We start from the raw sequence: 13,044 nt of genomic DNA, 5'->3' as shown, positions 1-13,044 counted from the left end.
AAAAATAAAAATCGGGAGCATCCATTTCTTTTTCAGGTGACACTCAGCAAGCGGATGGCCCAAAATCGATTTTTTCGATTTTGAGGCTGGAACTCTGCTTTAAATAGAGATCCTTCAGGATAACTTGACAAGAGCTTCAGCTGGTCCAGGGCTGGCAAAAAGACCAAGGCTTAAACTTCCAACCGTTGGCCTCACAGTAGAAAGGTAGAAGAAAACAAGGCCCCTCAAAGTGCAGTATTGACAGTTTATTATGACATCAAAGGGTTATAAACACTTAAAAGAAGTTCCTTGTAATGAAGGCCAAGAGAAAAACCTGGGATCGACCAACAGCATCATCAGACCATCAGAGGTCTGATGAAGGAGCCGCGCATGCTCCGAAACATGTTACCGCCCACCCGCACCCGACACCAGCCGCATGCGTTCCAGCGTGGTTACCGGAAATCCTACCAGGCTGTGTGATTGTTGCACGCCGACACACTAAGCAGCGTCCTGGACACTGGATAGCCGAGTATTGGTTCCTCTTGCTCACAGGCAATGCCGTTAGTCGATCCCAGGTTTTCTCTTGGCCTTCAATACAAGGAACTTCTTGCAAGTGTTTTTAACCCTTTGATGTCATAATAAATGGTTAATACTGCACTTAGAGGCACCTTGTTTTCTTCTACATTTCTACAGAGCCGCTTCTCCTCCCAAGTGCTGCCCGAGTGCATGCTGATCAAAACCACCCTCTGGATCCAGGGCTCAACCCAACGGAAGTGCCCATATTTTTTACCTTTTCTTATCCTCACAGTAGAAAGGCTCTGAAGGAGCAGGGATGGCTAAAGCTGGGTATTCATGGAGAATTTTTTTTTTTCGTTGAACCAGCAGGTTGAACGAAGAAAACTGCAAAGATCCCTGCATCCCATACGAGACAAACAATTTAGAGAACTATTTAGGATAATACCCAGTGCTTTAAGTGGGCCGGTATGCCCTGTTACTCAGTACCGCCACTTCCAAATATGGCTCTTGAGCATACTACCACCACCTCTCTATGCGCCTTCGCGTACCAGTACGCTCATTTTGGACATCTGCGCCCTCAATTGCCCCCCCCAAGAATATTTTCCACTCCAGAGCCAGACCAGTCCCCACCAGTGAGTCCCCCTGCTCCGGAGTCCCAGCCCAGGCCAGGGGGGGTGCTATGTGGGGACCCTGATGTGGGGTGGGGGGGGGGGCGACAAAATTTATAGGCTATAATAGAGTACCGGCACCTCTTTTGGGCCACTTAAAGCACTGATAATACCTCAAGGGGATGTTCAGAAACCATAGAAGTTGGAGACAACGCCAAAAGAACCCCTGAAGTCAGAGAGACGGAGAGAGAGTGGAAAGAGAGTGCAGGTACAGGAGTGGGAAGACCGCCACCTTTTACTGGTGTAGGAACACCAAAAACAGTAGGACAAGTAAACTGGTTTAGAAGGACACCTGGCAGTGTCACTAGAAGCTGACGCAAAAAAAAAAAAAAAAAAAATCAGGACATGGGAGTATAAGTCCATTGACCAGTCCTAACCCAGCAAAGCATCCACAGCCATGGAGTGATAGGGGAAGAACCTTAGCCTGAGGGAGAACAAATCTGATTAAGAACAGGTTCAGGGAGGACATATTGAGGAACTGGTGTAGCACCACCATGAAGGAGCTGCTTGCTAATTTTGGGTTCTCTGTTGTGAGCCTCAACTTCAAGAACCTCCTCAGCCCCTTTGATACACCTTCTTGAATATAAATCACTGCAGGCATGTATAAAGACATGAATATAAAATTCCTCTTGCCTTGCTATGGGTTGCTACCAGGAAAAATGGACGCACACATGCTTAGTAATAAATGCATTTTATCTACTGATGCAAGTTTAAAGTAGATGGCAGTAGAACATAAATGAGCACACAGCAAGTAAATTAGAACACAGTCTACTAAACAGAGTAATACTAAGCCAAAGAGACTAAGATCAATTTGTAGATCACTAACTGAAATTAACATGGATATAAATAAACCAGCATTACACAATATAAATGAACAATAAATGCAATGCGAGTTATACTACTCTGGTTTAGAGTGCACCCTCTAAACCAGATTGGCTCTCTTACTAAGGGAAAGAGCCAAAGGCTCTTAACAAGTGTTAAGGGCAGTCTTCAGTACTGACTCTTCAGTCAGGTAAACGTTGGGGCCCAGTAACCGTTAAGGCAGTCAACAAGGCATGCAGGCAGTGCACCAACTATAGGGCAGCTGATTAGGTAGTTTCCAATAGCTCAGTAAGCTCCTCCAGCCTCTCAATACTTCTTGCAGCTGCATTGGGAGGGGGCACCCACTACACTTATCTACTTACCTGGAAGCTGCAAATAAGCCATAAATGGATGGCCTGACTACAAATCATTGAAACTCATGTGGACCCATTATCTCCCTTATGTAGTGTCCTCTGCATGTTGTCTCCTCTGCAAGGTTCAAGCGTGACCCATTTGCTGATTATCCAAAAGAATTTTGAAACATTTTCCTGTACACTTGATAACACTCCATATGCTAGCATAAAAAAGGAACAAGGCTACTTAAATTGGAACAACCCCAGGTAAATACATATATTTTTCTTCTTCTACTTGACAAGTGAATTGCCATTTTGTTCAGCCACCCTGGCGATTCTCACCTAGCTCTTTCACAATACACAACCAGCAATATCACTCTGCTGCTTCCGGGATCTTTTTTTAGTTTTACATTGCTGATTGTACAGAGAAAATAGTCTGATTCAATAAGCATGCCGCAGTCACAGTAATGAAATTTGCAAAACAAAATTGACTTTTTAGGCACTAGCCCAGAGCGGACATAATAGACTGCAATGCTGCACCAGAAAATACGTGCATCACATACCTGGCTGTGCAGTGTGGCAACTGTGCGTAACTCATAACTGAGACTTCTGTAACTATTCAAGTGAACCACCACAACTGAATCCAAAGCTTACCAGAAGGTTGGACCACAAAGTTCAGCGTGAGTATGGTACAATCCCCATACAGGATCAACGAATGGATCACAACAATCTGCTTATGAGATCACATTTAGTAATCAACATTCACATAAAGAGAGGAATCTCCAATCGTGTAGATTACCCAAGTCTTTCTGTATGATGGGCAGCATGCATGATAGAAGCATGAAGAAACACTTCATCCAAATAGGACATCCTCAGAGCCCCTGAGGGAATCCTATTTGGACAAAACAAGTAATTTTCTACAAATTAACTCTACTGATTTGAAAACTTTGGCCAAAAAGTTATAGGATCCTCATTATGTTGTTTGGTTTAGTTAGTATGTTATATTTTAGGCGGACCTGACTAAAGCCAAAACCAAGTGCCCCATGGATTATAAAAAATAGTTTTGCACGCTCTGTATTAGGTGTAGAAGTGCTGGTAGGCAATGACTACATCTGGGGTTCCTACAGCAGGGTTCACAAAATGGCGGACCACGGTCCAGAGCTGGACTGAGTGACAGTCCTGTATGGACCGTGGCTGTGCCACTTACTAACCTGTGTGTTCTCTCTCCCTCTAGTCTCCCACCTGGCCACTGCTTTCATAGTGGCTGGGGCAAGAGGGGCTGCAGGACAGGACTTGAGTAATCACCCGCTTTTTAATGTCATAAGTTGGGCAGCTCCTGCCCTCTGTCCTGAGATGCAGCACCTCCCGCCCTGCCCTGCTGTGAGGATGAGAACAGCAGCCAGGCTGGAGAGAAAGAGAACACCCAGCTGCTGTGCCTCTGCCCTGGTAAAGGGGGCACTGTGATGTGTAAAGGGGCATTATGGAGGACACTGTTGGACTGCTTTAAAGAGGGGATTGTGATATAAAGGGATCTGTGATGTAAAGGGGGCCTGTGGACACGGATGTTAAGGGGGATTGTGATATGAAGAGGGGCTGGGGAGAATGATGTAAAAGGGGGCTGCAATTGTTGTAGTAGAAAAACATTAGATTCAGACCTCTGCCAGAAGAAAATTTCACAAACTGGACCCCCGTGAATATTAATTCAAGAGCCATGTTCTATAGCGTTGCTTGAGTGATGGAAATTAGCTAGACTTTAGAAATGTCAAATTCTAGAATGCCAATGGTCATGCCAAGCAGCGGAAATAACTGCTTAGTGTATTGTAGTGTTATGGTGCAATGGTATGTATTCTGTGAAGATTACCTGAAGCCTTCTCTGCAGACAACACACTTATCAGGATAACCGAGACATTTCTTGCAATTCTGGTGACATTTGAGGCATCGTCTGAGACCTTAACGAATACAAAACTGTTTAGAACAGAATTAACTCATTATCCAAGTACAGTCATGAACATTCATAAACATTTCTACTAGAACAAGGGGGGACAACCAACTACATGGATTAAAGCGGAGTTCCACCCTCAAAATGAACTTTTCCCCATCCGCTTGCTTTAATTTACCTGAAAAACAATTGGATAATTACAAATTCTTTTTTTGATTCACTTACCTTGTTTTTAAAGAAAATATACTTACCTTCCTTCCTCTTCCTCCCTCTGCGGCCGTGGCCCGCGCTGTCACTTCCTCCTTACACTGACTCCTGGGAGATGAGTGTCATCGATACCAGGAGTCAATGCCCCTGCACCGGCCCTGCTCGTCACTTCCGGTGCAGGCGCGTCATTCCCTGCTGAACAACTTCTGGGCATGCCCAGAAGCTGTGCAGGGAGTACGCGCCTGCACCGGAAGTGATGAGCGGGGCCGTGCAGGGCATTCTGGGACTCCAACGCCACCGAAGAGGACACCGAAGAGGACGCTCTGGCTTCAGCTGCCCACACCTGAGATGGCAGCGCTGGACAAGACATTTTCAAGGTAAGTATTTATTCTAAAAGGTAAGTGAACTCGGGACAGTTCAGAGGCTATCGTTGCTTAAATGCACTAGCCCTGACTGTCCTGGGGGTATTTTTTATCTAAAAAATTTTTTTCAGGGTGGTACTCCGCTTTAAGAGATAAAAGTAGTAACCTGGACATATACTTCTCTATTGGTAATCAACTTTTCTACACTGTGACCCAATTTTCAACACATTCCACTTTAAAAAGCCCCAAAAGTGCAGCAATGCCTTTTAAAACCCATATTTCACAGGTTTTCTGGCTACCAATGACTGGTTCGGCTGTAGGACTTCAGGGGAAATGTACCTGCGACTTGCACAGCTAACTTTATCCATCTTCAGCTTACAGAAAAGAACACTGGAGGACACCTGGGACAAAGCCTTCTCAAACGGATTACTTCTGTCCTCCTTCAGCTGGCCATAAAACAGCAGAATTTTGTTACAAAATTTTCAATTTCAGAATGTTCGTTTGATCTTCTAATACAGGGGTGTCGAGCTTTATTTAATTACGGGCCGCATCAGTAGTAAGGTTGCCCTGAAAGGGCCACTTGTATCTGGGGTGACTTGCAAACATGGATGGAGCACCAGACCCAAAGATTATGCTAAAAGACATCCAACGCGTTTGGGGGAGGGGGGGGGCCTTTGACCCCCCAAAATGTGTTGGTGGTCTTTTTGAAAAATACCAATAAATGAAATTGAACTCTTATCATTTGGTCTGGTGCTCCTTCCATGAATGTGTGTATTTTTTCTGAAAAAAAGAATTCCCAGCTCGACTCCTCAACCAGTCTCCTTACCAACCAAATTAACCTAACAGTATGCATTAAAAACAGGGGTTGTAAACACGTTTACAAACCCATGTGTAAGCTACAGAGCCCCTTTATGGCACCCTGTATTACCTGCAGTCTTAACCCTTGTAAATTTATGACAGTCTCCAACAGTGAGAGCACATGCATTCTAATGGATAGATAGGGGGCAGGTGGGCCTGGAGTTAGCACTAGGGATGCACCAAAATGAAAATTCTGGGCCGAAATAGAAACCGAAAATTCAGGATGCCCTTGGCCGAAAATGACTTTTTCCCCCCCAAATGATTTTAAAATAGTAGGCGAGGTTAATTACCAATGGTATCTGTATTATGCAGCATGAGAGGGTTAAGGTATTGCCACTGGTCACTGATGCATTAGTGACCGACCAGTGGCAGTTAATTAACTCCTTTGTGCTGCATAAGTGGCACCAGTGTCAGTGTTAATTAACACTGGTTGCACTGACACTGATACTGGTTGCACTAATGCAGCACAAAGGAGTTAATTAACTGCCACTGGTCGGTCACTAATGCATCAGTGACCAGTGGCAATACCTTAACCCTCTCATGCTGCATAATACAAATACCATTGGTAATTAACCTTGCCTCGCCTGGGTTATAGAAGACATTACACTGGTACTGGGTTATAGAAGACATTATACTGGTCCTGGCTGGGATATAGAAGACATTATACTGGTCCTGGGATATAGAAGACATTATACTGGTCCTGGGATATAGAAGACATTATTCTGGTCCTGGCTGGGATATAAAAGACATTATACTGGTAATGGCTGGGATATAAAAGACATTATACTGGTAATGGCTGGGATATAAAAGACATTATACTGGTAATGGCTGGGATATAAAAGACATTATACTGGTAATGGCTGGGATATAAAAGACATTATACTGGTAATGGCTGGGATATAAAAGACATTATACTGGTAATGGCTGGGATAAAGAAGACATTATACTGGTACTGGGATATAGAAGACATTATACTGGTACTGGGATATAGGAGACATTATACTGGGTCTAAAGGGCACTGTCCCCCAGGGTTCTGTCCTGGGACCAATCCTGTTTAATTTGTTCATAAATGATCTAGAGGAGGGGATATCTAGCACAATCTCAGTATTTGCAGATGATACTAAACTAGGCATGCCAATATCTTCTATGCAGGATGTGGAAACCTTGCAAGCAGACCTGAACAAAATAACGGGGTGGGCAACTACATGGCAGATGAGGTTTAATGTTGATAAATGTAAAGTAATGCACTTGGGGGCCAGAAACCAGAAAGCAAGCTACTCACTAGGGGGGGAACCTCTGGGTGAGTCTAGGATGGAAAAGGACTTGGGGGTACTGGTAGACAACAAGCTTGGCAGTGGCATGCAATGCCAAGCCGCCGCAAGCAAAGCCAACAGAATACTGGGATGTATAAAAAAGGGGATTCACTCCAGAAATAAAGAGATTATTCTCCCACTCTACAAGACTCTGGTCCGGCCACATCTGGAGTATGCTGTCCAGTTCTGGGCACCGGTCCTCAGGAAGGATGTGCTGGAACTGGAGAAAGTCCAGAGAAGGGCAACAAAAATAATTAGGGGAATGGAGGACATCAGCTATGAGGAAAGACTACAAGCCCTGAACCTTTTCTCTCTGGAGAAAAGACGATTGAGGGGGGATATGATATCAATGTACAAATACTGTACTGGTGACCCGAGCATAAGGAACAAACTATTCAGAGAAAGGAGATACAATAAGACACGTGGCCACTCACTAAAACTAGAGGAAAGGCGGTTTAACCTTAAAGTGCGTAAGGGGTTCTTCACTGTAAGAACGGTAAGGATGTGGAATTCTCTTCCACAAGCAGTCATATCAGCAGGGAGCATTGATAGTTTCAAAAAACTATTAGATGGACACCTTAAAGACCACAACATACAGGGGTATACAATGTACGGTTAAAAGCAAACACACACACGCATCATAGGTTGAACTGGATGGACTGATGTCTTTTTTCAACCTCACTAACTATGTAACTATGTAACTATGTACTGGTATGGTGTTCTAGAAGAGAATGTCATAATTCCAGTACAATAGAGAGACAGAGACAATACAGGAGTTGGCCATCCCGGTCTTCTCCTAGTCCTATGATAGGAGCTGTGAGTCCCTGCACAGTCCAGCCTGCACCTGCCTATCAGTGAAGTGTATAGAGCTGTTCTATGACACCGGGGAGCTGTAATCTCGCAGTAGGGCATCTCTCATGTATACACGGCTCGGGTGATAAAACATGGGGGCGCAGTAACTCGGTTCACTATAGTGACATCAGATCCCACACACCACTTACCCAGCACTTCCCCACTCTGCCAGAACTCAGGACGGAAAAAGGTGGGTACTGCACGGCATGACGTCACATCAATTCCGCGAGGAAGGGGGGCGCAGCGTAGCACAGGTGAAGTGTGTATGAAGTAACACACCGGGTGGGCGAGTGGCCGCTAATAGCTGTAACGAAGTGAGCCCTTCACTTCCCTGTCAGCGGAGATACTGCCTGACAGGGAAGTGAAGGGCTCACTTAGTTACAGCTATTAGCGGCCGCTCGCCCGCCTGCCTGGTGTGTTACTCCATACACACGTCACCTGTGCTGTGCCCCCCCATTAATTTCGGCATCTTTAACCCGTTTTCGGCCGAAATGGGATAGGCCCATTTTCGGCCGAAAATTTCGGTGCACCACTAGTTAGCACAGTCCTCCTTAAAGGTACAGGGGCACACTGTACACTAGAGCTGCACGATTAATCGTATGAAAATCGCGATCTCGATTCAGCCCCCCTGACGATCTAAACCTCACATATTCTCGATTCTTTGCATAGCTGAGGGAGATGAGAAAACAGCTGTGGAAAACTCCCAGTAACTATAAACAAAATGATTACATTGTATCTTTCCTCCCGCAAACGCCTATCAGCCCCGGTTCACACTAGGGCGACCTGTGAGGCGACCTGGTCGCCTCACAGGTCGCCGCAGGTCGCCTCCCATAGGGAAGCTACGGACCCATTCTAATAGGAGCGACACAAGTCGCTCCGACCTAGAAAAAGGGTCCGGAGCTTCTTTGGGGCGACCAGGAGGCGACCGCCATAGACTTCAATGTTATGAAGTCTGTGGCGGCCGCTCCGAGGTCGCGGCGCGCTGCTCGCACCGCGATCTCGGAGGTCGCCCCTGAAAGTAGCGGCGCGCCAGTGTGAACCGGCGCTCAGCATTAAGTCTCCCAGTAACTATAAACAAAATGATTACATTGTATCTTTTCCTTCCCTCTGCCAGGGAGAAAGGAAGTTTAACCTCTTAAAGACTAGACCTTTTTATGACACTTGTTGCTTGCAAGTTTAAAATCATTTTTTTTTGCTAGAAAAGTACTTAGAACCCCCAAACATTTTATATATTTTTTTAGCAGAGACCCTACAGAATAAAATGGCGATTGTTGTAATATTTTATGTCACACTGTATTTGCACAGCAGTCTTTCAAACGCAATTAATAAACTTTAATGAATAAAAAAAAAACGTAACAGTAAAGTTATCCCAATTTTTTTTGTTACACAGAGAATCGTGAGAGAATCGTGATCTTTATTCCAAGCTAAAAAATCGTGATTCTCATTTTGGCCAGAATCGTGCAGCTCTACTGTACACCCAGCACATAGCACAATGGCAGCAAAGGTGTCCTGTGTGTCCCCTCACCAATATTACATCAGAAACAAATGGCCGCCTGCCCCCATCTATAACTGGCATTCACAGCAGGGAGCACATGAAGGGGCAACACATACAAGACAAACCAAAGAGAATTTCCAGCTCAACTCACCACCCAGTCTGCTTACCAACCAAATTAACCTGTTCAACAGTATGCGCTAAAAAACAGGGGTGGCGTTAGCATACATTTTCAAATGCATGGGTAAGCTGCAGGGCCCCTTCACTGCACCCAGTATTACCTGCAGTCCTAACTCCTGTAAATTTATGAGTGTCTCCAACAGTGGGAGCACATGCATTTGTTACTGATGTGAGATTTGTGAGGGGACACACTGGACACCTTTTCTGCCATTGTGCTATGTGCTGGGCGTCCATTGTGCCCCCGTACCTTTAAGGAGGTCTGGGCTACCTTCAGGCCAACCTGCCCTCTATCTATCTATTAGAATGCATGTGCTTCCACTGTGGAGACTCTCATCAGTTTACAAGGGTTAGGACTGCAGGTAACACAGGGTGCTGTGAAGAGGTCATGCAGCTCACGCATGCTTTTGCAAATGTGTGCTAAATAAACCCCTATTTTTAATGCATACTGTTAGATAGGTTAACTTGGTTGGTAAGCAGACTGGTGAGTTGAGCTGGGAATTCTCTTCGGTTTTGTCTTGCATGCATTTCTGTTCCATGTGCTCCGTGCTGTGAAGGCCAGTTAAATAGATTGAGGGGGGGGGGGCATTTGTTTGTTATGGTGTTATAGGCATTGTCATGCACCATGAGGAACCCAGGACCCACTGCACCAGCGTAGGGTCTGACAACGGGTCCAAGGATTTAATCAGGATATCTAATGGCAGTCAGGGTGCCATTGTCTAGCCTGTAGAGGTCTGTGCGTTCTTCCATGGATATGCCTCCCCAGACCATCACTGATCCACCACCAAACCGGTCATGCTGAATGATGTTACAGGCAGCATAATGTTCTCCACAGCTTCTCCAGACCCTTTCACGTCTGTCACATGTGCTCAGGGTGAACCTGCTCTCATCTGTGAAAAGCACAGGGCTCCAGTGGTGGAGCTGCCAATTCTGTTGTTCAATGGCAAATGTCAATCAAGCTCCACGGTTCAAAGCAGTGAGCACTGGACCCACTAGAGGACGTTGGGTCCTCAGACCACCCTCATGAAGTCTGTTTCTGATTGTTTGGTCAGAGACATTCACACCAGTGGCCTGCTGGAGGTCAATTTGTAGGGCTCTGGCAGAGCTCATCCCGTTCCTTCTTGCACAAAGGAGCAGATCCCAGTCCTGCTGATGGGTTAAGGACCTTCTTTGGCCCCGTCCAGCTCTCCTAGAGTAACTGCCTGTCTCCTGGAATCTTCTCCATGCTCTTGAGACTGTGCTGGGAGACACCGCAAAACTTCTTGCAATGGCACGTATTGATCTGCCATCCTGGACAAGTTGGACTGCCTGTGCAACCTCTATAGGGTCCAGGTATCGCCTAATGTTACCAGTAGTGACACTGATCCTAGCCAAATGCAAAACTAGTGAAAAACAGTCAGAAAAGAGGAGTAGGGAAAAAAGAATGTCAGTGGCCTTCATCTGTAAAACTATTCCTGTTTTGGAGGTCGCCTCATTGTTGCCCATCTAGTGCACCTGTTCCATTAATACCAAAGCAGCTGAAACTGATTAACAACCCCCTCTGCTATCTAACTGGTCAGATAAATATCTCAGGAGTTTAATTGACTCAATGCTATACTCTGATTAAAAAGTGCTCCTAATTTTTTTGAGCAGTGTAGTTATGTCAGGGGAAATAATAAGGCTTAAAGTGATTCTAAAGGTTAAATATATATATATATATATATTTTTTTACCTTAATTTATTCCCCCTTATTAAGGTAAAACAAATCTTTTTCCGCTTGCTATGCTCCCCCCCCCCCCCGTCTGTTTGCCGGTCTTCTCTCTTCTGTCTCCCCGCTCTCACAAGCTTGGCTGGGAGCAACAGGAGTGCGTCAATTGACTCCCACAGCCCAGATTGGGCTCAAGCTTGCAAGTCTGCCCTGTCTGAGTTAAGTCAAAGGAGGTGCATGCCATCTCCTGGGCTTATCTCTATTATTTACATCTGAAAGTTTTATTGCATTCTCAGAAGACGGCTATCACTGTATTTCCAGGAGCTCGACGCTGAAGCATCTTCATTATTAGAGACGGCACATCTGCTTTTCCCAGCCCCCCCCTTCCTCCTGCCCAATCAAAGAAGCCTTTGCATTATGTGAATTTACAAATTACAAAGGCTTCTCTGAATGGGCAGCAGAGGGGAGGGGCGGGCAGGGCTGCTCTGTGTGCCCCTCTCTCATCTCTTTCTCAGCCTTGAATGTCAGTGTATGCTCCAGCAGAGCTATAAACCTGTCAGATGTAAATAATAGAGATAAGTTCAGGAGATGTCATGCACCTCCTTGGACTTAAACTCATAGGGGTTTATTTACTAAAGCTAGAGGGGGGCAAAAGTAGTCACAATTCTGCAAAGAAACCAATCAGCTTCTAACCTCAGCTTAATTAAGCTTTAGCAATAAAACCTGGAAGCTGATTGGTTTCTCTGCAGAATTGTGATTAATTCTGTCCTCTCTAGCTTTAGTAAATAAACTCATAGTGTTCCTTCACTTTTTTACAAGTGGCTGAATCCCTGGAATTCAGCTTTAAGTTAAAATTTCTGTCAGGTTTTAAAAAATTACAGTATGTGTGTGATCACAACTAGAATTTTTTTCTTTTGCCATCCCAGTGATGCTACCAAAAAAAAAATAGGGAATTGCACTTGCCACTGGGACAGGAAGGCAGACTGCCCCAAAATACAGACAGACATTTAAACCCTTCCTCAATGCACTTAATGTCTCTCCATTTGCAAGATTCCCATCACTTTTCCTCAAAGGAAGTAGGGATTTAATCTTCCCTATAGGGTCACATGCAGAAAGTTAAAACAGATGCTCTAACCCCAACGAAAAAAAGCATCCAAGAGGTGCGGGGACTTTGATACAAGTTTATACGAAGTAGTAACAGGGCAAAAACATTTGAAAAGTCCACTGACCCAGGTTAGGCTGCTCACAACAGACAAGAACCCCTCCAATAAGAACCCCACTAGATTACCAGAAAAAAAAACAAAAAAAAACTTGCAAACATGGAAGGAGCACTAGACCCAAAGATTGTGCTAAAAGACATCAATGCATTTTCCTTTGATCCCCAAAAGGGCAAAATACCAATAAATGAAATTTAACTCTTATCATTTGGCCTTGTGCTCCTTCCACGTATGCATGTTTTTTTGAGAAGCTCTAACCCTTCTATGCTCTACTCAAAACAATACATTTTAGCTGGCCTGGAATCCCATTAACTGGGCTATTACACCTGGAGGGGAAGGTTCTGTCAATTTAAGAAGGTGCTCCTAACGACAACTCGTTATGTGTATAAAAGACACCTGTCCACAGAATCTCTTTCTTTCAGACCTCACCATCATGGGCAAGACCAAAGAGCTGTCAAAGGACGCCAGGGACAAGATTGTAGACCTGTACAAGGCTGGAATGGGCTGCAAGACCATCAGCAAGAAGCTTGGGAGAAGGAGACAACTGTTGGGAGTGACTATTTGCAAATGGAAGAAATACAAAATAACCACCAATGATCCGATCTGGAGCTCCATGCAAGATT

At 44.9% G+C, this 13,044-nt stretch overlaps 1 protein-coding gene across 1 annotated transcript in view; it reads right to left on the bottom strand.

The window, feature by feature from the left end:
- The window catches only part of PCSK6 (proprotein convertase subtilisin/kexin type 6), a 487,218-nt gene that overhangs the window by 47,695 nt on the left and 426,479 nt on the right, over positions 1-13,044 (bottom strand). The window contains exon 17 of the mRNA XM_082254401.1: positions 4,179-4,266. Coding sequence (XP_082110527.1) covers positions 4,179-4,266 — 88 coding nt within the window. The remainder of the gene's footprint in view (positions 1-4,178; positions 4,267-13,044) is intronic.

Source organism: Pelophylax lessonae (genome assembly GCF_965119305.1).
Source record: "Pelophylax lessonae genome assembly, chromosome: 4".
Lineage (NCBI taxonomy): Eukaryota > Metazoa > Chordata > Amphibia > Anura > Ranidae > Pelophylax > Pelophylax lessonae.
Note: the sequence above shows the minus strand (reverse complement) of the source record. Positions and strands in the feature narration are given on the sequence as shown.